The sequence below is a fragment of the Cervus canadensis genome, chromosome 6, assembly GCF_019320065.1.
Source record: "Cervus canadensis isolate Bull #8, Minnesota chromosome 6, ASM1932006v1, whole genome shotgun sequence".
NCBI lineage: Eukaryota > Metazoa > Chordata > Mammalia > Artiodactyla > Cervidae > Cervus > Cervus canadensis.
The window spans coordinates 13545227-13571165 of NC_057391.1; the positions used below are offsets into that span (position 1 = coordinate 13545227).

Consider the following 25939-nt stretch of genomic DNA (forward strand, 5'->3'; position numbering starts at 1 on the left):
TGAATCATGAGACTCTAGATAATAGCTTCCATTTAGGATGGCTAATTATGCTGCTTAATTTTATTTAAGGCTTTTCCAAGAATATTTGGATGGCCTACCCTTTACTGTGTGATGGAATGATTAGAGTATCTTTTATATCGCATTGTGGTTTTCTCTTAAGTGTGTTCCTGTTGTGCACAGATGCATCTGTAACACAGAGTGTCATCATAGTCTATATTTAATTGTACCTGCTGTTCTCATTCATTAGAATGCAGTCCCCAAGAAATAACTAGATAGATATATTAGTTTTCTTTTCATAAGACAATTAAACGCAATAACATAATGAAAGAAGGTTGCTGAAGCACACTGGCATCGTGTTCTGAGAGCTTACTAGGAGTGAGACCTGTAATGTGTCCTCCAGCGCCTGGTAAACAGTGGTTTCGTGGCGTTCAAGCAAAATATTGTAATTGCTTTATAGAGGGAAAAAATTAAAGAGAAGTTTATTTCTGCTTCCATTATCATCCCACAAGAGAACCACATGCTGTATTTCAAAACTGAGTTCGTGTTTCCTTAAGGATTGCCTGGTGCCCGTTTCTAAAGGCGTCCAGTGAGACTTCCATATGAAAGCACAGAGCACCCTAAACACTCTAAGACAAAATGGAGACCAGAAGTCAGGAGGGAGCAGAAGTCAGATGCATCGCCAGAACCTGATATGAATAGATCACAGCAAAAATAGAATCCTCAGTTTGCATGAATTTCCTTTTCTGAAAAGAGAAAGCGTAGAGTCACATGTACAAAGTGATTTTCTTTGGAACTAAACTTAAAACTGATGTATAGAGCCCTATATAAAGTGCATTGGATTACTCCAGTCGTAGTTCTGTGAAAGGGATTTTATTTATCTGTTTTGAACAGCCCCCTCGGTACCCAGTCGTTTCCTACTGAGGGTTGCCTCCCACTCTGACCCCTGATTGTGCTGGGGGTGGGGGCTGGGCAGTGGGCGGAGGAGCCTTTTGTGAAGAGCTGCAGAAAGCACATGCTCCTGTGGGCCTTTATTATCGAGCTTCAGCTTGATGCTGTTTATGTGGGTTGTTTAATGGCTAATTGATGCAGCATGGATAGGATATAGTTTCCTGCATGAGGCAGTTATGGGTGGCAACATGGGTTTGTCTCAACATGATACCAATTTCCACAGTCAATTTGGTCAATTCAGTGAAGGGGAAAGAAAAAAGAGTCAGTCCAGCCTGAAAATCAGTCAAAGGAGTACTAGAGGTTATTGAGGCAACTATGGTTGGTTGATCAAAATTTTCATGTTTGGACCATTTGTTTTCACATTTTGTATACATAGCCTTAGTCATTTTGGGAAATAATCTTAAATACACAGAAGTAACATTTAAAATGTTTATAATGACAATCAGGTCTTCTAGAACGTGTCGGTTTTGAGAGGGAACAACCATTTTACCATTAATATGTAGTATATGATTAGTGTAAATAACTCATGTTTTATAATTTGTTATAAATAGAGTAAGAAGGTGACCACAGGGATCACAAAGCACCTGAAAAACTGTGGAGAAGTTAGTTATGTTTGGGGCTGATTTTTAAAACCACTTTACTGTTATGTAACTTATATATCATAAAACTCACCCATTTTAGGTGTGAGGGGTTTTTAATAAGTTAGAGAATTGTGTTAACATCACTGTAACCCATTTGAGAACATTTCCCATCATCCCAAAGAAGAATCCACATGCCCACTTGCGTTCAGTTCCTATTCCTAGCCCCAGCCTCCAGAAACCACTAATCTGTTTTCTGAATTTATAGATTTGTCTTTTTTAGACATTTTATATAAACAGATTTATATAACATGAAGTCTTTTCTATCTCACTTCTTTGATTTAGCATAATCGTTTTACGGTTTATCCATTTAGTAGCATGATATGTCAGCAGTTCATTCCTTTTTTAAAAATGTCTTTTTAAAATTGAGATATAATTGACATACAACATTATATTAGTTTCAGGTATACAACATAATGATTTAATATTTGTATATATTATGAAATGATCACCAAAATAATCCTAGTTAACATCTGTTACCATACATAGGGAATTTTTTTCTTGTGATGAGAACTTTTATGGTTTATTCTCTTAGCAAGTTTAAAATGTGTAATACAGTATTATTAAATGTAATCGCTGTATATTAAATTACATCCCTGTGACATACTTATTTGAAAAATAGATGTTTGTACTTTAGACTCCCTTCACTCATTTTGCCCCCCTTGCAGTCCCCCCCCACCAGCAAATACCAGTCTGTTCTCTGTATCTTTGAGTTTGTTTTGTTGTTGTTGTTTTTAGATTCTGTTTATAAGTGAGATCACATGGTATTTGTCTTTTTGATTATTTCAGTTAGCATAGTGCCCTTGAGGTCCATTCATGTCTCAAATGACAAGATATCATTTTTTTATGGCCAAAAGTATCTCATTATATATACATTTATATAGTACATATATACACCACACTGTATGTACCACATTTTCTTTATTGATGAACATTTAGGTTGTTTTCCTGTTCAGTTATTGTAAATAATGGTGCAGTGAACACGGGGTTGTAGATACCTTTTGGAGTGAGTGTTTTATTTCCTTTGAATAAATACCCAGAGGTAGAATTGGTGGATCTTATGGTGGTTCTGTTTGTAATACTTTGAGGAATCTCCATACTGTTTCCCATAGTAAAAGTGAAAGTGTTAGTCATTCAGTTTTGTCCGACACTTTGCGACCCCATGGACTGTAGCCCGCCAGGTTCCTCTGTCCATAAGATTTCCCAGAAAGAATACTGGAGCGGGTAGCCATTCCTTTCTGCAGGGGATCTTCCTGACCCAGGGATCCAACCCACATCTTCTGCACTTCAGGCAGACTCTACCGTCTGAGCCACCGGGGAAGCCCATTTTCCTTAGTGGATGTACCAATTTACATTTCCATCAGCTGTGACCAGGGTTCCCTTTTCTCCACATCCTTGCCAGCAATTGTTATTTCTTGTGTTTTTTATAGTAGCTGTCCGAACAGATGTGAGGTGGTATCTTACTGTGGTTTAGATGTGCTTTTCTCTGATGATTAGAGGTGTGGAGCACCTTTTCATGTACCTGTTGGTCATCTGTATGTCTTGTTTGGAAAAATGTCTGTTCAGACCCTCTGTTCGCTTTTCAATCACGTTGACTTTTTTTTTTTTCTGTTAGGTTGTCTGAACTTTTTATATATTTTAGATGTTAACCCTTGATCAAATGGGGCTTCCCCAATGGCTCAGAGGGTAAAGAATCCACCTGCAATACAAGAGACAGGAGACGGGAGTTCGATCCCTGGATCAGAAAGATCGTCTGGAGGAGGAATTGGCAACCCATTCCGGTGTTCTTGTCTGAAAAATCCCATGGACAGAGGAGTCGGGCAGACTCCACGGTCCAAAGAATCACAAACAGTTGGACATGACTGAGCACACATGCAGACAGACAGACTTTAATCAGACACATCATTTGCAAATATTTTCTCTTATTCATTTGGTTGCTTTTCCAGTTTGCTGATGGTTTCCCTTGCTCTGCGAAGCTTTTTAGTTGATGTAGTCCCACTTGTGTGTTTTGTTTGTTTGTTTTTTGCTTTTGTTGCCTTTGCTTTCTTATTTTTACTTAATTTTGTTGGCTGATATGGGTCTTCGTTGCAGCACATGGCTTTTCCTCTGGTTGCAGTGGGACAGGACTACTCTCTGTTTGCGGTGCACAGGCTTCTCCTTGTGGTGGCTTCTCTTGTTCTGGAGCACAGGCTCTAGGGCATGCAGGCTTCAGCAGTTGTGGACACAGGTTTAGTTGCCCCACAGCATGTGGAATCTTCCCAGACCAAGGGTTGAAACCATGTCCCCTGCATTCCAAGGCATGTTGTTTACCTTGAGACTACCAGGGAAGTCACTGTTGCCTTTGCTTTTGATGTCAAATCCAAAAAAATCATTGTCAAGACTGATGTCTAGGAACTAACCCTTTCTGTTTTCTTCAAGGGCTTTTATGCCTTCAGGTCCTATATGCAAGTCTTTAATCCATTTTGAGTGAAATTTTGTGTATGTTGTAAGATAGTGGTCCAGTTTCATTTTTTAAAATGTGGTTGTGCATTGCTTTCAAACGCCATTTATTTAAGAGACTGTCTTTTATTTCTCCTTTGAATAGTCAGATATTTTTGTCTGGTTTTGGCATCAGGGTAATGCTGGCCTCGCAAAATGAGTTTGGAAGTGTTCCCTCTTATGCTATTTTTCTGAAGAGTTTGAGAAGAATTGGTATTGTTTTTTCTTTGAATGTTTGGTATAGAATTCACTAGTGAAGCCATCTGGTCCTGGTCTTTTGTTTGTAGGAAGTTTTAACATTACTGATTCAATCTCCTTACTAGTAATTGGTCTCTTTCAATTTTCTATTTCTTCATGATTCAATCTTGGGAGTTTGTATGTTCCTAGGAATTTATCCATTTACTAGTAGAGGGATATTTGGATTGTATCCAGTTTGGGACTATTACGAATAATGATACTGTTTGTACACAAGTCTTTATTTGGTTCTGTGTTTTCATTTCTCTTGAGTTGCTACCTGGGGTGGTATGTATCTTTCTTTAAATATTTGTAATCACATTGAATCAGATCACCTAATGCACATCAGTTTTGAAAAAAAATAGCCATTTTCCATTGATACTGTATGATCAGTGTCAATAATTAACTGATATTTCATACTTTATTAAAGTTAAAATAGGAATGCAACCACAAAGATTATATGGTAAGTTCACATTTAATTTTAAAAGACACTTTGAGGCTGGTTTTTATTTAGTTACAGGCTCCTCTAGAAAACCACCTGCGGCGTGACACTGATGTCCTATTTTTAAGTTCTGCCATTTGTCCAGCTTCCTAATGGTTTTCTAATAGTTTCTCCTAATAGTTTCTCCATGCGTGTATGCTCAGTCGCTTTAGTCATGTCTGCCTCTTGGCGACCCTGTGTGGTGTAGCCCGCCAGGCTGCTCTGTCCATGGGGTTCTCCAGGCAAGAATACTGGAATGGGTTGCCATGCCCTCCAGGGAATCTTCCCGACTCAGAGATCAAACCTGAGTCTCTAGACTGCTAGATTGGCAAGTGGATTCTCTTCCACTAGTGGCACCTGAGAAGCCCCTAGTAATCCTCTAAGCACTTCAGATGAGCCTGCCTTGGAGGTTATCAAGAAGACTGAAATGGCTAAAATTTATGGAGCAGAGTTCTGGAGAGGAAGGAATGTGCAGAGAAAAGAGCCCAGGAAGTTATGTGGAAGTTGCCTGGAATTTTTGGCCAAGTATCAGCCAAAATCTTACAAAGTAGGGTGAAATCTTACAAAGCTAGTAGAACTCATATAATGAAATTTGGGTCTGATCTAATATATCAGATGATTCACATCTTGACTTTCTAGGGTAAGAGTCATTGTCATTACTGATTCTACAGAGCAGTAGCTTCCAGTATATACAGTGTATGTTTCTCCCATTTATTGTGTTTATTCGATGATTCATTGAGCACCATTTCTTTGACAGGCACTGCTAAGCACACAGTCTCAGTTAATTTTTATGACAACTTTTGTCAATGTAGGAAGATCAGATATCACCTTTAATCTTATATATCATACACTCACACATACATATTCACTGTCTCATACACATGTGCCCTCAAGTCCTTTTTTGAAATAAATAAGCTATGATAATTAAGAATTTATTTAATTAGCCTAAGTCTGAATTCATGTGATGGAATTTGAAGCAAATGGAATCTTTTTATGTTGGAATTTGCTTCAAATTCCATCACATGAATTCAGATTTAGGCTAACTAAATCCTCTGATTTAAGTTTCACTTTATCTGAGTAAAATAATCCACCTTATATCTGAGTCATCAACAAACCTAGTATATAATCAATGAATTTGTCTCTTCCATGTTTTCACTTAAAACATACAATTTCTATAATTCTCAAGAATAGTTCCAGGAATACTAAAATAATTTTTGTTGTTGTTTTGGCTTGTTTTCAACTTCATTCCAAGCCATAAACAAGAGCACAACAGATTAGGCAAGAAACATTACTTTTAAGAAGACAGTTGTAACTATGCTTATTTTAATGCAGTTTCAAGTTATGGAAAACAAACAACTGAGAGCATACAGCTTTTCATTCAGCTCACTTAAAAACATCACAGTCTTTCTTCTGTAAGCAAAGCACAAAAAAGATGAGTCCTTAAAGTGACTGAATATAAATGGCAATCATCAGGGCAGATGTAAGTCATTTTGGTTTAATCAGGCCATTAATTATTAGGGTTTATCAATTAGTTTTGTTGAAGGCAAAGGAGCTAAAATGAATAGTAGAGCATTGATTTAACTGAGACATTTTCTAAAAGAAAATACAAATGAGATGTGTAGAATCTGAAATTATATACAAGTCCTTTTCATACCGCTAAAAAGAAACAAGCTGCATTTAATGTAAACCATAAACCTTTAGTGAAAAACCAAATTAACCCTAATTCCTTTGCATTATACATAAAATAATTCGTTTTAGTGTTTCCTAATTTGAGATTTGCTTTGTGTTGGCCTCGAAGTCAACATTATGTCAGATAAAGTGAAATGAAGGTTCAATGTGAAGTTATCCATTTGTGATATCAGGTATTTCCTATCCTCTTTCATTTTAGAAAAATCTTAGTCATTTTATACAGATAAGGCTGTATAGGAGTCAGTGTAGATTCCTGCTGGCCAGATCCTCTCAGAAAATGCAGAGGTGATACAGAAAGTGCATGTATTTGCCCACATAGCAGTGCCTGTCAAAGAAATGGTGCTCAATGAATCATCAAATAAATACAATAAATGGGAGAAACATACACTGTATATACTGGAAGCTACTGCTCTGTAGAATCAGTAATGACAATGACTCTTATCCTAGAAAGTCAAGATGTGAATAAATCATCTGATACATTACATCAGACTCAAATTTCATTATATGAGTTCTACCTGAAGGCAGGCTTCTTCCAGAAAGACAAGTGCTGTTCACAGAAGAACCAACAATGATCCAATCACATGTGTCTCCTGTCACAATATTTTCCTACTCCTTTAATGAGATTTCACAGTAAGGTGGGCTTTTTAATGATGATGTGACAAACAGTGGAGTTGCAGCAGTGTCAGCCTGTGTAGATTATCAGTAGTTATGATGCAGTTCTGTTTAACAATTTGGAGTGAAAAGTGAAAGTCACTCAATCATGTCTGACTCTTTGCAACCCCATGGACTGTAGCCCACCAAGCTTCTCTGTCCATGGAATTCTCTAGGCAAGAATACTAGAGTGGGCTGCCATTTCCTTCTCCAGGGGATCTTCTCGATCCAGAGATCAAACTCAGGTCTCCTACATTGATTCTCTGCAAGTAAGTTAACTACCTGGCAGTATCAAGTTTCACACTCTTTAAAGGATTACAATAAAGCCACTCAACAACATAATCCAAATATCTGCCATCTAAATAAAAATCAGCACATGAAAAAAAAATATTTTTCTTCTGATAGTGAATTAAAGACCATAACCAGAGAAATAATCAGTCAATAGAAATGGGACTCTCATGAGATGGATGAACCTAGAGCCAGAGTTATACAGAGTGAAACAAGTCAGAAAGAGAAAAACAAATATAGTATATTAATACATATATCAGTATATGGAATCTAGAAAAATGGTATTGATGAGCCTTTTTGCAGGGAAGGAATGGAGATGTGGATATAGAGAATGGACTTGTGGACACAGTGGGGGAAGGAGAGAGTGGGATAAATGGAGAAAGTAGTGTCAACGTGTATACCTTATCATGTGTAAGATGGATAGCTGGTGCGAAGCTGCTGTGTAGCACAGGGAACCCAGTCTGGTGCTCTGTGATGACCTGGAGGCGTGGAATGAGGGAGAGGGGAGGGAGGCTATGGAGGGAGGAATGTATGTATAATTAATTATGACTGATTTGCGATGTTGTATGGCAGAAATCAACACAACATTGTAAAAAAAAAAAAAAACTTTTTAAACTTAAATTTAAAAAATAGGCAAAACAACAAATTACTTAGGAAGAAAAAGCCAATCAAATCTAGAAGGAAGATACTAGACAGACATCCAAATATCAAAGCTTGGAGCCTGCTTTGTGTGCAGAGTCCAGATCTTCTGTGTAAGAGACTTGCTAGTTGTTTATCTGCAGTAATTCAACCCCCATCAACTTTTCTTTCCACATACTCCTCTGTGATGCAGAGGCTGGGTCTCTGCAAATAACATTTCAGAGGACCCTTGGACTGGTGGCTCTTTGTTAGGTTCTGCCAGTAGCGGGCAGTAGAGGGAGACTGAGGTGGGAATCAGAGCCAGTGGTCTTCCTGGTTTCTGCGCCTCCTGCAGCACCACCTCAGCACTGGGTCCTGACCCAAACACCCAGCTTCTGGTAGCACATGGAGAACCAGCCCCAAATGCTCCCTCACAGATATGACCTGCAACTGGGCAGTGACCTCTTCTTGGAGGTCTGAACACTGACTCTTCGGAGCTTCTCTTCTGAGTTCTTGGGACTTCCCTGGTGGCAAAATGGTAAAATATCCACCCACAATGCAGGAGACATGGGTTCAATCCCTGGGTCAGGAAGATCCCCTGGAGAAGAAAATGGCAACCCACTCCAGTATTCTTGCCTAGGAAATCCCTTTGACATAGAAGCAGAAATCTCTCTGAGGACAAAATAGCTGCTTCCTAAAATTATTACCCTAGTTTCATTTTTCTAGCCCTCGAATTCCTATGTAGCAAATTTCCTATATTAAATTCTTTCTGTTAAAAAGGAAATGGGACTCTCCCATTAGCAGACAAGGACTTTAGAACAGTTATTATATTAATAAATATACTTAAGGATTTCAAGGAAAACATGAGCATTATGAGGAGAGAAATGGGAGACAAAATCGAAGGGAACTTCCAGATATGAAAAATAAAACACCTGAAGTAAAAAATTTCACTTGATGTAATTAACAATAGGATAGAAATTGCAGAAGAAACAATTTGCAATCTCGATGTTAGAAACATAGAAATTATCTAATATTACTGCAAAGAAGAAAAAGACTTAAAAAAAAAAGAGCACCAACTCAGTGACCTTTGAGACAGTACCACCCAAGTCTAGGATATATGCGTGAGTAAAGCCTCAGAAGAAAAGGAAAAAGAAAAGGGAGCAAAAAATAATTTGAAGAAATAATGCTTCCCAAACTTTCCAAATTTGATGAAACCCATAAACCCAGAGATCTGAGAAGCCTAACAAACTTCACCAGGACATATACAGGACCATACCAAAGTACAAATAAAAACTTTAAAGCCAGTAATTTTTAAAAATCTTTAAAATATTCAGAGTAAAAGTAATACATTAAAAAGTGGAACAGAAAATGGGAATGACAGCAGACTTCTTTTCAGAAGCTATGCAAGCCAGAAGACAATGGAAACACATCAACATACTGAAGAAATAAAAATCCTTTAAATCCAGAATTCTAAGTCCAGTAAATATATTCTCCTAAATAACAGTTAAATAAATACTTTTTAAGGCAAACAAAGAAGAGAGAATCCATTGCCAATAGATGATCATTATAAAAAAATGTTAGAGGAAGTTATTTAGGCCGAAGAAAAATGATACCACATTGATAGTTAGGTCTACATAAAGAAATAAATAGTACCAGGAATGATATACCTGTGGATATATAAAAGGCCTTTTCTTTTAAGTTTTTTAAAAAGATGATTATTTAAGGCAAAAATAAAGACTATATTGTCATGTAGAGGAAAGATAGGTAATAGTTTCACAAAGGATGGGAGGGAAAAAATGGAAACATACTGTTCTAATATTCTTACATTATCAATTAAATACCCTAATATTATTTGAAAGTAGACTCTGAAATGTTAAAGAAACGTTGTAATCCCTAGAACAGCCGTTAAAACAAAAACAAACCTTCCAATGGGCTGGCAAACTTTAGCCCATGGGTCAAATTTGACTCACTACCTGTTTTGGTAAACAAAGGTTATTGGAGCACAGCCATGTTCACTTATTTACATACTGCCTGTGATTGCTTCTGCCCTACAGTGGCAAAACTGAGTATTGGCCTCAATACCTGAAATGTAGTCCTCTACAGAAAAAGCTTACCAACTTCTCGCTCAGAAGCCAAGAGTAGAGATCAGTGGAATGCTAAAAAGAGCCAAACTAATCCAGGGGAAGTCAATAAAAGAAGAAGAAAGGAACAAAGAACAGATGAGACAATTAGTAAGCTGGTAGAGTTGAACTCAACCATATCACCAATTACATTAAATTTGAATGGTCTAAATACTACAATTTATAGCAAAAATGTCAGATTGGTCAAAAAACTAAGACCCAGTTGATACTGTCTGCAACATAACTTCCTTAGATATTAGTGACAGAGAGGTATTATCCAAACACTAATCATCGACTTTTTAAATCAAAATTATTACAGGGTTTATGATATATGTTGAAAAGGAAAAAAATCACCTAAAAATAACAAAGAAATCAGCAGTTGCCAGAGGTCAGGATGGAATTGACTATAAAGGACATGGGGAATTTTGGGGGGTGATATAAATGTTTCATATCTTGATTGTGGAATAGTTATATGGATGTATACATTTGTCAAACTCATTAAACTATATATTCAAAATGACTGCAGTAAAATTGATTTTTAATGAATAAAATTGATTTAAAAAGCAAAGTTAAACAATAAGATTTCTTTTCAGATATTCTGAACTTGCCAGCAGTTAAATCAGAAGGAAATATAGCAGGATATGTTGATCTTTTCTGAATGCTGCCATGAAGACCAGACTGTTTTAAATTGATTTCTGAATCAGTAGATCTGAGGTATATACACACAGACAACACACATATATGTGTGTATGCATATATGTATATACACACAGACAACACACATATGTATATACACATACATATACACACAGATTGGAGAAGGAAATGGCAACCCACTCCAATATCCTTGCCTGGAAAATCCCATGGACAGAGGAGCCTGGTGGGCTACAGTTCGTGGGGTCACAGAGAGTCAAACACAACTGAAGTGACATAGCATACATACATAGATCTGAGGTGGAACCAAAAGTGTTTTTGCTTTTTTTTTTTTTTGAATGCACAGCCACGCTTGGAAACTCTCTAGTTACATAATTCTCATTGTTTTTACTATAGAAAGCAAATACCATTTAGAGTATACATAAGCAGTGGTATTATCCTGAAATCTCATATACACTATTTTTGGTCAAAATATATACCAACAGTTCCTTAATATGACTCTTCTGAAGAGTAGAGGCAGGTCTTACTCAGGCTTCTCTCCACAGTGCCTACTATCATATCTGGCACATGCTAAGGCATTAGTTAATATTTGTTGAATGAGTATTTTTGAACGCCTGTAGGTTCTCTCAGAATGAACAATATCATTCACAAACGTATTCATTAATACTGAAATATATTTATTCTGAAATATATGCAATTGGATGGGAAAACATGGAGCTCCATCTCAGTGCAAATTCATGCTTCTCCAGGTACACATATTTGCCCATTTATTTAGTGGGAATATTCACTCACAATTTATTCAATAGATACCATTTCTTATCTGTATCAGGCACCATTCTAAACATAGAATTGAACATAACAGATCACGTCTCTGCATTCATGGAGCTTTCCTTCAAAAAGGGAAGACTGAGAACAGATTTACATGTACTTATATAGGATATAGATGATGCTAAGTGTTAAGAGGAGCATTGAAATAGGGAAGAGGGAGAATGAATCTCTGAGGTTGGACGTATTGCTCTTCATAGTGGGTGGTTGAGGAAGGCTTCTCTTAAAAGGGTAACATTTGAGCAGAAACCTGGAAGAAGAAAAAAAGCAAAGGCTCAGGCCATGCCTGCTTATATATATGGGAGCAAACTATTCCAGTGGTACGGAACCACAAAGCAGGAGCACGCCTGAAAAGGCGGCCAGTGAGATAAAGCAGAGCAGGCAGGGAGAGCAGTAGGAAGGATGAGAGTACAGAGGTAATGGGGGCAGCTCAGAGAAGGCTTCAGAAACCATGAGGGCTGCATTTTGCCTTGAGTTGGGAGACCCCTGGAGGTTTTAGGCAAAGGAGTGACATGAACTTCCAGATATTCAAGCTGGTTTTAGAAAAGGCAGAGGAACCAGAGATCAAATTGCCAATATCCGCTGGATCATCGAAAAAACAAGAGAGTTCCAGAAAAACATCTACTTCTGCTTTATTGACTATGCCAAAGCCTTTGACTGTGTGGATCACAGTAAACTGTGGAAAATTCTGAAAGAGATGGGAATACCAGACCACCTGACCTGCCTCTTGAGAAACCTGTATGCAGGTCAGGAAGCAACAGTTAGAACTGGACATGGAACAACAGACTGGTTCCAAATAGGAAAAGGAGTATGTCAAGGCTGTATGTTGTCACCCTGCTTATTTAACTTATATGCGGAGTACATCATGAGAAACGCTGGGCTAGAAGAAGCACAAGCTGGAATCAAGATTGCCGGGAGAAATATCAGTAACCTCAGATATGCAGATGACACTACCCTTATGGCAGAGAGTGAAGAGGAACTAAAAAAGCTTCTTGATGAAAGTGAAAGAGGAGAGTGAAAAAGTTGACTTAAAGCTTAATATTCAGAAAACTAAGATCATGGCATCTGGTCCCATCACCTCATGGGAAACAGATGGGGAGACAGTGGAAACAGTGTCAGACTTTATTTTTGGGGGCTCCAAAATCACTGCAGATGGTGATTGCAGCCATGAAATTAAAAGACACTTACTCCTTGGAAGGAAAGTTATGACCCACCTAGACAGCATATTAAAAAGCAGAGACATTACTTTGCCAACAAAGGTCCGTCTGGTCAAGGCTATGGTTTTTCCAGTGGTCATGTATGGATGTGAGAGTTGGACTGTGAAGAAAGCTGAGCACTGAAAAATTGATGCTTTTGAACTATGGTGTTGGAGAAGACTCTTGAGAGTCCCTTGGACTGCAAGGAGATCCAACCAGTCCATCCTAAAGGAGATCAGTCCTGGGTGTTCATTGGAAGGACTGATGCTGAAGCTGAAACTCCAATACTTTGGCCACCTCATGTGAAGAGTTGACTCATTGGAGAAGACCCTGATGCTGGGAGGGATTGGGGGCAGGAGGAGGAGGGGACGACAGAGGATGAGATGGCTGGATGGCATCACCGACTCGATGGACATAAGTTTGAGAAAACTCCAGGAGTTGGTGATGGACAGGGAGGCCTGGAGTGCTGCAATTCATGGGATCGCAAAGAGTCGGACACGACTGAGCGACTGAACTGACTGACATGGTCTTATTTGGATTTCAGGTTTTTTTTTTTTTTTTATTTTTTCTATATTTCTGCCATGCCATGTGGCATGCAGGATCTTAGCTCCCCGACCAGGGATTGAACCTGCACCCCCTGCAGTGGAAGCACAGCATCTTAACCACTGGACCACCAGGGAAGTCCCTGATTTAGGTTTTAAAAAGTCACTTTAGCAGCGCTGTTCATGACAGGCTGTAGAGCAAGTGTGAAAGTAAGAAGACCAATTGGCCTTATTGGGGAATGAGTACATATAGTCTGGCAAATATGCCTCTTCATAAACATTGAATAGGTTTTTATCAGTCTACTTACTGGACTTTGGAATTGCTTTCTTTCAGCTAGTATTTTACCTAAATACAGCTTGAATTTACTGCAGTAGCAACAGAAATTATTCCTGAACATAAAGAAATATAACACTTTTTATGACTTGGTTGATTGCCAGTAGATAATAATAATACTTTATAGAGTGTTTGACAGTTTAAAAGCTATTTTGCATTCATTATTTCATCTAATCCCCACAATTTTTTAAGATACAGTAACTTTTATTATCTCCCTACAGAGGTGAAAACTAAAACATCACATGCCTAGTCCAAAGTTACATTTGACAGGGCCCAGAAGACTAAAATCCAAGTCTTATGTCTCCATTGAGTCAGGCTTCTATCTCCTCACCTGAATCCATTGATTTTGTTTAAAGGGATCTGTTATGGTCCAATGTTGCTGGGGAGGGGAACACTTATACTAGCAAATTTAGTGTATTGTTTAGGAGGCCATCAACCAGTGAGCAAAGTGTTATACATCTTGGATATATCCTGTATCCTCACACAGGATAAATACAAAAATGTGTAAAGACATTCCTCCCCTGTGAACTTGTTACTTCTTGATACCTTTAACAGTGAATATGGTAAGTAATTACTGGTTTTAAAAAAAAAAGGTGTCACATGCTCAGTTCTAAATGGTACAGACAGTAAATGCCTTAGCAATTCAAAGGAAGCAGTGATTTTGGTGGCCAAGTAGATTCGTTAACAGGGAGATGGGATACTTGAGTTGAAGGATGGACAGGATTCTGTCAAAAAAATATCAAATAAGGATTTCTAAACCCAAGAAGGTTGAGGCCTGGGACACGGCATGAATGATGGCATGGTAGTGGTGTTTTAGAGATTTGTTTCTTTTGAGACAATGGCTAGACCAGTCTAGTTGGAATACAGAAGTTGTTTAGAGGATGGCTGTATGCCTACTGCTTTCATACACAAACTATTTCTGAAAACTGAACTGAAAAATAAATGTGCAAAATCAGGCAGTAGGTATATATGTAAGTTAAAAAAAAGATATTGGAGAGCTGAAAATGCTGTCCAGTTCTTACTTACACCTTGCTTTTCAGAACATAATCTAGAAATTTTGCTGTTTTATTCTTTTCTCTCTGTTGGTCCACTTAAGTCAAATGTGTGTCTGATTAAAGCTAAGGATTTGTTCATCTTACCATACCTTGTGATTTTCAGGCAGCCCCTTCTTCCAGGAGCTCAGAATATTTGTTCATTAACTGTCTCCATCAGATGTGTGGCTTAAGAGAGGTTTAAGGGTGCTGTGTTGTGCGTAGTTGCTCAGTCATGTCTGACTCTTTGCAGCCCCGTGGACTGCAGCCTGCCAGGTTCTTCTGTCCATGGGATTCTCTGGGCAAGAATACTGGAGTGGGTTGCTGTGCCCTCCTCCAAGGGATCTTCCCAACCCAAGGATCGAACCCAGGTCTCCTGCATTGCAGGCAGATTCTTTACCATCTGAGCCACCAAGGAAGCCAAAGAATACTGAAATGGGTAACCTATCCCTTCTCCAGGGGATCTTCCCGACCCAGGAAAGGAACCAGGGTCTCCTGCATTGCAGGCAAATTCTTTACCAACAGAGCTACCAGAGAAGCCCAGTTTAAGGGTATCAGTATATAAAAGAGCAGATTGTCCAAAAGAAAAATATTTGAAGTTGAGGGCATGTAGTGAGAATTAAATTTGGAAAATAAGACCAGGCTTTGTAGAGCCTAACATTTCTTCCAGTTCAGCAAATGTTTATTGAATGTCTACTGTGGCTGTCTATGATGTGTATTTTTTGTGCAGACTACTGAAGCTGCACATATAAGACTACTTATATGCAGAGTACATCATGAGAAATGCCGGACTGGAGGAAGCACAAGCTGGAATCAAGATTGCCGGGAGAAGTATCAATAACCTCAGATGTGCAGACAACACCACCCTTATAGCAGAAAGTGAAGAAGGACTAAAGAGCCTCTTGATGAAAGTGAAAGAGGAGAGTGAAAAAGTTGTCTTAAAGATCAACCAACATTCAGAAAACAAAGATTGTGGCATCTGGTCCCATCACTTCATGGCAAATAGATGGAGAAACAGCAGAAACAGTGGCAGATTATTTTTTGGGCTCCAGAATCGCTGCAGATGGTGACTGCAGTCATGAAATTAAAAGACGCTTACTCCTTGGAAGGAAAGTTATGACCCACCTAGACAGCATATTAAAAAGCAGAGACATTACTCTGTCAACAAAGGTCCATCTAGTCAAGGCTATGGTTTTTCCAGTGGTCAAGTATGGATGTGAGAGTTGGACTGTGAAGAAAGCTGAGTGCTGAAGAATTGATGCTTTTGAAGTGTGGTGTTGGAGAAGACTCTTGAGAGTCCCTTGGACTGCAAGGAGATCCACCCAGTCCATCCTAAAGGAGATCAGTCCTTTAGACTGATGTTTAAGCTGAAACTGCAATAATTTAGCCACATGATGCGAAGAGCTGACTCACTTGAAAAGACCCTGATGCTGGGAAAGATTGAGGGCAGGAGGAGAAGGGGACGACAGAGGATGAGATGGTTGGATGGCATCACTCACTCAGTGGACATGGGTTTGGGTAGACTCCAGCAGTTGGTGATGGACAGGGAGGCCTGGCGTGCTGTGGTCCATGGGGTCGCAAAGAGTTGGACATGACTGAGCGACTGAACTGAACTGAACTGAGGCACATTTGAAAGCACAACCCTCTTCTTAGGGAATTCACGTTGGGGTTGGCGGGGGAAGTCAGGGAATATTTTACTTCCTCCTTAGGAGAGAAGTTATACAGTGAAAGTGTATTTAATATGATTGTGGTATGAGGTTTATGTTGAAATTGGGGAAAACTAGAAGCAGAGAGGCAAGTTGGTTAAAAAAGCTTACACATGCCTAAGCATACTGACCTGTTTTCAGAGAGAAAGGCCCTCTACAAGAAGTGTGTCTTATCTGAAAGGGCATGCTACAGAGGCATAGTCTATAGCTAACCCCTGATCACTGAAACATAATCATTAACAAAATAATGCTATGTGTTCATGGTTTCCGTTAATTTATTTTCATCTATTCAACAAATATTTATTAAGCATTTCCTGTATGACTGGCCCTCTTCAGGAACTGGTATCTAGAAGTCAGTAAAAGAGTCAAAGTCCCTGCCTTCATGGAGTTTATATTCTAGTGTCAGTCAGGCAACACCAAACGAGCACGCGTGTGAGAAGATGCCTGTCACATGGGAGGTAGAGTTCAGTAATCGTTGGTTACTGAGTTTGAACCCAAGGTTTGAGTTAAGTACCTACTCTTGGCAAGATACTTTTTGGGGGGTACCCTTTTGCAGATTGGAGGGGCAGAGTGAGATTAACTCACAGTTTTTTTAAGATGTTACATATAAATTCTGAGTCTTTTGTTCAGCCTCGGAGTAGTTATGGTCATATATTCTATTGAATACAGCAAGCTGTCTGTTCCAAACCACTTTTGCTGCTGAAGATGAAATACTGAAGCAGGTGCTGTCCTGTACCAACAAAAGTGCTGTGGTGTCATCCCGCTTGGATGGTTTTTGTTGGCTCCTTGAATTCCTGAAAAGGCTTATTGTTGTCACTGACGATGCTTCACAGAAACCCTTTGTGTCTATTTAGCAGACTGCCTTGGCAAAAGCTATGTCAGTTCTTTTGTTAACTTTAAAAACAGTCAAAATGATATAAGGGACGAGAGGGATAAATAAAAGACTTGATAAGTGCACACATGCACACACATACATACATCTTTTAGGTCAATTTCTGAGGATTATCTGAAGTATGGTTTGCATGTAAAACTAGGAAAAAGCAGTACTGCATTCACACACGCTTTCATTGTTTCAGTCAGATAAACCTGTTACTAGCAAACATTTTGAATGATTTTTTCTTTATTGGCTTCCCTTAGGCCTTACTTTTTTGGTGGGAGAAGCAGTTTCACATTAAGAGCAAACCTAAGCCTTTTTGTACAAATTTTATGCAAGAAGGCTACATATTCTTATCTACTTTTTCTGAAAGCTGGAGTAGGATGTTAGGTGTGTTTACTGTTGTTGGAAGCAAAGATTTTATTTGACTTTCACATGAGATAAATAAACTCTTGCTTCTACAGAAACCAAAAATGGTTGGAAGTGAGGGAGTTAGGACCTTACATTTTGCCTCCAGATAAAATGCTTTGCATTAAATTTGTGATTAGAATTCTAGGTTGAACAGATGATGTCATTTCTGCAATATGGTTTGGTGTGCGTGTGCTTTTTTTAGAACAAGCTCAGTAGATATGGAATTAGTTACATGGGTTTTTCTGGTCCCTTTTTAGATGTGAAGCCCTCCAATATGCTAGTAAACACAAGAGGACAAGTCAAGCTGTGTGATTTTGGAGTTAGCACTCAGGTAGGTCTTTTTCCTCCTGATCTGTTCTCATCTCTGTAACATCTACTTCCTATTTTCATTCTCTCTCTGGATTGAAAAATCACCTAGCTGCCAGACAAACAGAACTCTGCATCTTCTCGTCGGCTGGGATTGTGTTATTCATTTTTAATCTCTGAGCGAGTTGCCTTCATCAGAATATGATTGTTCATTGTTTAATGACAGTAAAAACTGCTGATATTGTAATTACTACTTACGAATAGCAAACTTCATTGATATGCAGCTTTGATATGAAAGCGTTTTGGCCAGACAAAAGGGAGGGCAGAGTGGGAGCTGTGCCTGGGGAGCCCAACTGGCCCACAATAAAAATTAATATTGGGAGCAACAATGGTGGAGGGCCATTACAATGTGCAGCACAAATTTTAATTAATTTCCATTTTGGGCCTCCCCTGAGAACCCCAGTGATAGTGACCCATGAGCGTGCTGTGATGTTGATTTGAATTGCAGCCACCTTTACTCCCAGCCAAACACGAAGACCAAAGCGAAGGTCATGGTTGTATTATGAGTTGTCAAAGTCTGTTATCCCTCCAGCGTATTTAGTGTTCGCTTCATTCTGGTAAGGCATGGGGCTTCATTCACATCTGGAGCCATCTGACTAAAAAATGAGTGTTCAAATTCTACTTCAAATTGACTTTTTATATCAGGCGGGTTTGGGGTACTAAAGCGATAAGCATCCTGCTTAAGTGAATTGTTGAAGGTTATCTGCTATAAACTGTAAAGCCGTGCTTGTTTAAATTGGAAATCACATTCAAAAGAAAAGAGATTTAATCATTTTTAATGCCTTTGTAGATAAATTTGTTCCCTTTTACATAATTTTTAGTTGATTTATAGAAATGATGATTGTAGGTTAAATGAGGAATAATTGCCCATTTTATTTCCACATTATCTTTATATTGTTCTAACAGACTGTTTTGTCTCATAGCTGGTGAATTCTATAGCCAAGACGTATGTTGGAACAAATGCTTATATGGCGGTAAGTAAACTTATGCAAAAATAACATTTAAAAGCAACATCTTTATGTACTTCGTAATGTACAATTCTTGAATTAAATCCACAGCTTTAGCCTAACAGATCATAAATTACAAAGTCAATCCAGTCATGATTTGATTTTTAAGTCTTCCTAAAAGATGTTAGGGTTTATACAGGAGCTACCAACTTATCTCACTTTGTTGACTTAACTGGTTGGTTCGAGTATAAAATTGTTTTGAAGTGTAATCCTACAGAAAAATTACATCTTACAGCACGCTGGCTACTTTGCCTCATTGCTTATTTAATTAACCTTAACGTATATCAAAATGTCAGTCAATAAGATCAGCTGTTTTTTCCAGGAATAAGCATGCTTCCACACCAGATGAAAATGAAATTATTAATTAAAAATTAAATTATTACTTATGGGTCTCTGAATGTAAGGATTTAGCAGACATTTTACTGTCAAACTTGTATGTCTGTCTTCTGTTTATTTGAGTTCATGTCTATTAAAAGATAACTTATTAGTCCCTCTGAAATAAATTTACCAGGAATAAGAAGCATAGAACTATTTCAAATACCAATGTGGGTTTGACATTTTTCTTTTGCCTGCCTTTTAAGTAAGGGAAGTTATCTTTATTCATAAAATTGCTTTTATTTATTGGTTTCCACTTTCACTTCAAGAGTAGGGTGCTAGGAAATGACAAGCAGGAAACTTATTTAGTATTTTGGAGCAATGTTTTAATAACTTAGGTTTAGTTTTTTGATGAGGGTTCTAGATTTATTCAGGTAGTCAGTTGCACTCCAAGTAGTCTTTATAGTTAAATGAATTATGTATGGAACCTTGGATCTTATTCTCAGTGTTCTTTATTCATATATTATTTTGTTAAAAGGATGCTAATAAGGATAGAACCCTGGATCTTATTCTCAGAACAATGCAAAGCATTTTTTAAATTGAGATACCAAAACAGTTAATTTTTGCCTTGCATTGTTTTTAAAGAAAATTCATTATATCTCATTTCTCTGGGTAATGTGACAAAAAATTAATCTCTGAAGTCATCATACCTAGTTTTTAATATTTATTTATTTAGCTGCATTAGGTCTTAGTTGCGAATCATGGGTTTTCCCCATGGCATGTGGGATCTTAGTTCCCCAACCAGGGATCAAACCTTCGTCCCCTGCATTAGAAGGCAGATTCTTAACCACTGGACCACCAGAGAACTCCCCATACCTGTTTTTTTATAAAACTTAATCACCCTCTTGGCTCTACCAGCTTAGCTGAGATTGGTGAGCCACCTTTATAATTAACAAAGCCATGCCAAATGCCATGTCAGTCTTTGAAAAAATATGGAACACTATGGTTTAAAGCAAATAACTTTTCCACTCTCCATCATGTTCTTAGTAGTGTTAGCTCTAATAATTAAATTGTGATACGTTTGAATGTACAAATCTAGGTTACAGTTGTAATTTTCCAGGTACACAGTAAAGAAATGACTTTTTTTTTTCCTTTTTGTGTATGGATATATGTGATGCATCCATCTCTTAATTGAAAATGTAAAGATTAAAATTATGAAACATTAGCTCATATTGGCAAAGTTAAATTGCTTTGCTTCTTGGGCAAGGGAATTCTAGTTATCCACTTTCTAGTTTAAGCTGTAAAAAGGTAAGATACCTGGAAAGCAAAGAGTGTGATACACAGATCATGAGCTTGGCTCAAATCAACACGCTCTTGTTGAACATGACTTGCCTAACTGCTGTGAGATCAGAGGTTAGGAGTGGGCGAAGGTGGAAGTACCATTTATTCTGATACAGATGTTAACCCCTGCCTGAGGTGTTGTGATGCTGTATTAGAGTGCTAGCAACTGAGGGACTGAGTGAAGAGTGTACAAAACCTCCCAGAATATGTTTTTCCACTTCTTATTAATAAGTATTTCAAAGTAAAAAATTTTAAGAAGTTTCATTGGAAGATGGCCACTCCCATTTATTTATGTGTTGTCTATGGCTGCTGTAGCACCACAGTGGCAGAGTGGGATAGTTTTGACAGTTGCAGCAGAGACCATATGGCCCGCAAAGTGAAAAATAACTGTCTGGCCCTTTGCAGGAAAAGTTTGCCAACCTCTGGTCTATGCCAGTAAAAGCTATTTCTGAAACTGAGTACCTTTAATTAATCAACCTGTAATTACTGAGCGCCTTCCATGCAGTTAGCCAGGTATGGTGGCACCACTCTGTAATCCACATAAGAGTTGGGCAAAATAGGAAAATAGGAAACATGGCGTTATATGTGGCCATGTCATGTGTGACATAATAAAGGCTTCAGTTTTACCATGCATACCTTTAGAGAATAAGAAGGCATATAATATTTGAATCTGATGATTCAAATAGTATGTGAAAAGGGCACTTATAAAAGAGAGAGATCACTTTGGGAAGATGAACAAAGACAGAATTAGAGTGTGGGGTGACATGAGTGGGGGCTGGGAGGTATAGGCTAGAGGACAAATAATAAATTTTAAGTACCTACAATTAGAGGTCATCTAATATAATGCACTCACTTCACATCCATTTCTCTCACTTTATATTCATAGCTGTTTCAGTACAAGGATAATAACAATGATAGTAATAGTGGACACTTAATTAGAACCACGCACTAATCACCCTTTTAAAGCTTTACGTACCAGTTCAGTTTAGTCGCTCAGTCCGACTCTCTGCGACCCCATGGACCACAGTGCGCCAGGCCTCCCTGTCCATCACCAACTCCCGGAGCTTGCTCAAGCTCGTGTCCTTCGAGTTGGTGATGCCATCCAACCGTCTCATCCTCTGGAATCCCCTTCTCCTCCTGCCTTCAATCTTTGCCATCAGAGTCTTTTCCAATGAGTCAGTTCTTTGCATCTGGTGGCCAAAGTATTGGAGCTTCAGCTTCAGCATCAGTCCTTCCAATGAATATTCAGGACTGATTTCCTTTAGAATGGACTGGTTGGATCTCCTTGCAGTCCAAGGGACTTCTCCAACACCACAGTTCAAAAGTATCAATTCTTCTTCGCACAGCTTTCTTTATGGTCCAACTCTGACATCCACACATGACCACTAGAAAATCCATAGGTTTGACTCTGTGGACCTTTATCAGCAAAGTAATGTCTCTGCTTTTTAATATGCTGTCTAGATTGGTCATAGCTTTTCTTCCAAAGAGCAAAGGTCTTTCACTTTCATGGCTGCAGTGACCATCTGCAGTAATTTTGGAGCCCAAGAAAAGAAAGTCTATCACTGTTTGCATTGTTTCCCCATCTATTTGCCATGAAGTGATGGGGCCAGATGCCATGATCTTAGTTTTTTGATTGTTGAGTTTTAAGCCAGCTTTTTCATTCTCCTCTTTCACCTTCATCAAGAGGCTCTTTAGTTCCTCTTCGCTTTCTCCCATAAGTGTGGTGTCATCTGCATATCTGAGGTTATTGATATTTCTCCCAGCAATCTTGATTCCAGCTTGTGCTTCATTCAGCCCAGCATTTTGCATGATGTACTCTACATATGTTAAACAAACAGGGTGACAATATACAGCCTTGATGCATTCCTTTCCCAATTTTGAACCAGTCTGTTGTTCCATGTCCAGTTCTAATTGTTGCTTCTTGACCTGCATACACATTTCTCAGGAGGTAGGTAAGGTGGTCTGGTATCCCATATCTTGAAGAATTTTCCACAGTTTGTTGTGGTCCACACAGTCAAAGGCTTTAGCATAGTCAATGAAGCAGAAGTAGGTATTTTTTTGGAATTCCCTTGCTTTTTCTATGATCCAGTGGATGTTGACAAGTTGATCTCTGGTTCCTCGGCCTTTTCTAAATCCAGCTTGAACATCTGGAAGTTCCTGGTTCACGTACTGTTGAAGCCAAGCTCGGAGAATTTTGAGCATTACTTTGCCAGCGTGTGAGATGACTGAACTCTTTAAATCCTCACAACCACCCTATGAGGTAGATAAATATTGTTTTTTTACAGATGAAGACAACGAGGGATAGTAAACCTGAGTGACTTCACCAATTTCATGCAGCTAATAAGTAGCAGAGTTAGGAGTCAGACTTATGTAATCAGCTTCCAGGGACTGAACTCTTAACTGCTGTGCCTCTCACTCTATCCAAATTATTTATGTGTCTCTTCAAATCTGGATTAGTATGTTCAGGGTTTATTCTGGCTTTTTCTCTGTATCCAGTCCTTCACATGGTGCTAAATGAATGAATCAGTTCATGAAACCTGCATTCCAAAAATGATTTGTTCACTAATTATAAGCAGACGATTTAAGTTTTTGTACTGTATTTTATCTGCTTGTGTGATAAAGCATAAAGACCCTCGGATGACTCAGATACAACCCACTAGACTGCTCAAATATTGAAAATAAATCAAAGAAATAGCCTTGCATGTATGAACAGTCTCACTTTATTCTCCTATAATCTGAAATGTTAGGTATAAGAAAATGGTAATTAGGACAAAGATAGGGAAGCTTTTCTAAGATTATAAAGTCATTAGAATAAACAAGCAAGCAAACAATAACAATTTATGGGCGTGTTAAACAGTGGTCCTTGTGGGAGACTTGGAAAGTCATCTGGTCCCACCTCCTCGATGACCCAGAAAATGAAGTGGCATGTTCAAGTACACATTACATTTTAGGGGCAGGCAGGTAATTAGGTTTAAAGGACATTTTAATCCAAAGCAAGAAACATTTTCAGGTATATTTTAACAGGATTTCTTCCAGAAGGATTACAAACGGGATCCAAAAGGTTTTGGGGATTTATATTAAATCATTTCTTGAAAATTCTAATTACTAGAACTTTTACTCTTGTTTTAAAGATAGAAGCCTCTGAAACTTTAACCCACTATTGAGTCATTGTAATTTATTATAATTTCCTAAAATCAGATATAAAATTTTAACATTATTACTATGAATTCCTGAAGTTTCGAAATTAAGAAATCTTATGCAAATACTTGTCCTTTGGAATCAGAAAGTCAGTCTAAATAACTATTCCTATCTTCTGGACATTTTTTCCACCTGCACTCTTCCTATTCTTGGAAAGTATATTTACCCAGATTATAACCTGTGCAGATTCCATGATCTGGCTCAGTTGGCCATGTTCATGCAGTGATCGTAGTGATAGTGGTGATGATTGGAAGGAGGCCAGCATTTACTAAGCATCCCCATGTGGCATGTACTGAATTGAGCACATTACATGGATTTATTTAGTCTTCAGACAGCTCCATTAGGTAAACATGTCTTTATTTTACAGGTAAGGAAACCAAAGGTGAAGTAACTTTAGCCCAGAATCTCAGAGCTGGCCAAGGATGATGGTCAAGATTTAACTAGGACCCCAGCTTCTAGTTTCTGATAGTAGCACATTAGGTTATTTGGACCAACTCTTCTGCTGAAAAATGCTAATTAAAATAGTTTCAAAAACCATCTCAAATGCACTGAAGAGCTAAGAAGACAACTGGGGACTCCCAGGATGATTTTCAGAAGGAAACCTAAAACAGAGGGGAAAATAGAATGTTAGAGTGCCAAAGCTACTTATTCCTGAGGATATTTGCCTGTATTGCAGCTGTGAATGATAAGGGGGCTTCCTTAAGGCAGAGGATCTCAGAGGAGATCTTCCCCATACTATGCTGGAAGCTTGAAGAGCCCCCCACCCTACCAAGGACAAAACAAACAAACAAACTAGATCTAAAGCTACTCTTCCCCATCCCAGGGAACAGAAGAACAACAGGAAGAAAAAGAAAAAGGGGAAAAGTTGTGGCCACAGACTAACTGGCATAAATTTGTACCCTGGATGTTTGTATATGTGACCCGAGTTAGAAAAGGATCTTCATGTTGAGAATATTGTTTGAAGTAGACACGTCAACGTGAGGCCCCAGAAAACCTCTGCGAAATTTTTTTTTTGGTGAACAAAAACTGTAAAGCAAAGAAAACCAGGCCCACAAAGAAACAGAGCAACCCAAAGAACCAGTAGGAAAAAAGGTTGCAAACAGACTTTAGATCACAAATTTTAAAAATGACATAGTTGATTTGAGAAAGTCCAAAACAAAACTACTAGATAAAAATGAGAACTCACTGTTTGGTAGCACGTTGAAGACAAGAGAGAGTTAGTGAACTGGAAGATAGATTGAGTTAGAGTAGTGTGACTACAGAACCCTGTCTAACCTGAATGTTCTACTACCCACACGGTGATCTTGCCAGCTTTAAAAAAAAAAAAAAAAGAATCCCCATTGTTTATGATTGATACATATATATATTTTTTAACATACTGTTGTTGTTCAGTCACTCAGTCATGTCCAACTTTTTGCGACCCCATGGACTGCAGGACACCAGGCTTCCATGTTCTTCACCATCTCCTAGAGCTTGCTTAAATTTGTGTCCATTGAGTCCGTGATGCCATCCAACCATCCTCTGTTGTCTCCTCCTCCTCCTGCCTTCAATCTTTCCCAACTTCAGGGTCTTTTCTAATGAGTCAGCTTTTGGCATCAGGTGGCCAAAGTATTAGAGCTTCAGCTTCAGCCTCACTCCTTCCAATGAGTATTCAGGATTGATTTCCTTTAGGATTGACTGGTTTGATCTCCTTGCAGTTATTACATACTAACCTAAAGTTTTGTGCATACTTTGTTAATTTTCTGAGTAGCCTAACCCTGAGCAGAAATTCCTTCATAGGAAGAAGTAAGGGATGTGATGTACCAGGTATCGTCCTGCTTTTGACAAGTAAACGCTAGGGTCTTGTGTTATGAGAGAATGTAAGTCACTCAGTGGTGTCTGACTCTTTGTGACCCCATGGGCTGTAGCACGCCAGGCTCCTCCCTCCATGGAATTCTCCAGGCAAGAATACTGGAGTGGGTAGTCATTCCCTTCTCCAGGGGATCTTCCCAACC

General features: G+C 38.5%; 1 protein-coding gene across 6 annotated transcripts in view; it reads left to right on the forward strand.

Annotated features, from left to right (window-relative positions):
- The window catches only part of MAP2K5 (mitogen-activated protein kinase kinase 5), a 261289-nt gene that overhangs the window by 128423 nt on the left and 106927 nt on the right, over positions 1-25939 (forward strand). For all 6 annotated transcript variants that reach the window (XM_043470889.1, XM_043470888.1, XM_043470885.1 and 3 more), the window contains 2 exons: positions 17976-18049; positions 19008-19058. In XM_043470889.1, coding sequence (XP_043326824.1) covers positions 17976-18049; positions 19008-19058 — 125 coding nt within the window. The remainder of the gene's footprint in view (positions 1-17975; positions 18050-19007; positions 19059-25939) is intronic.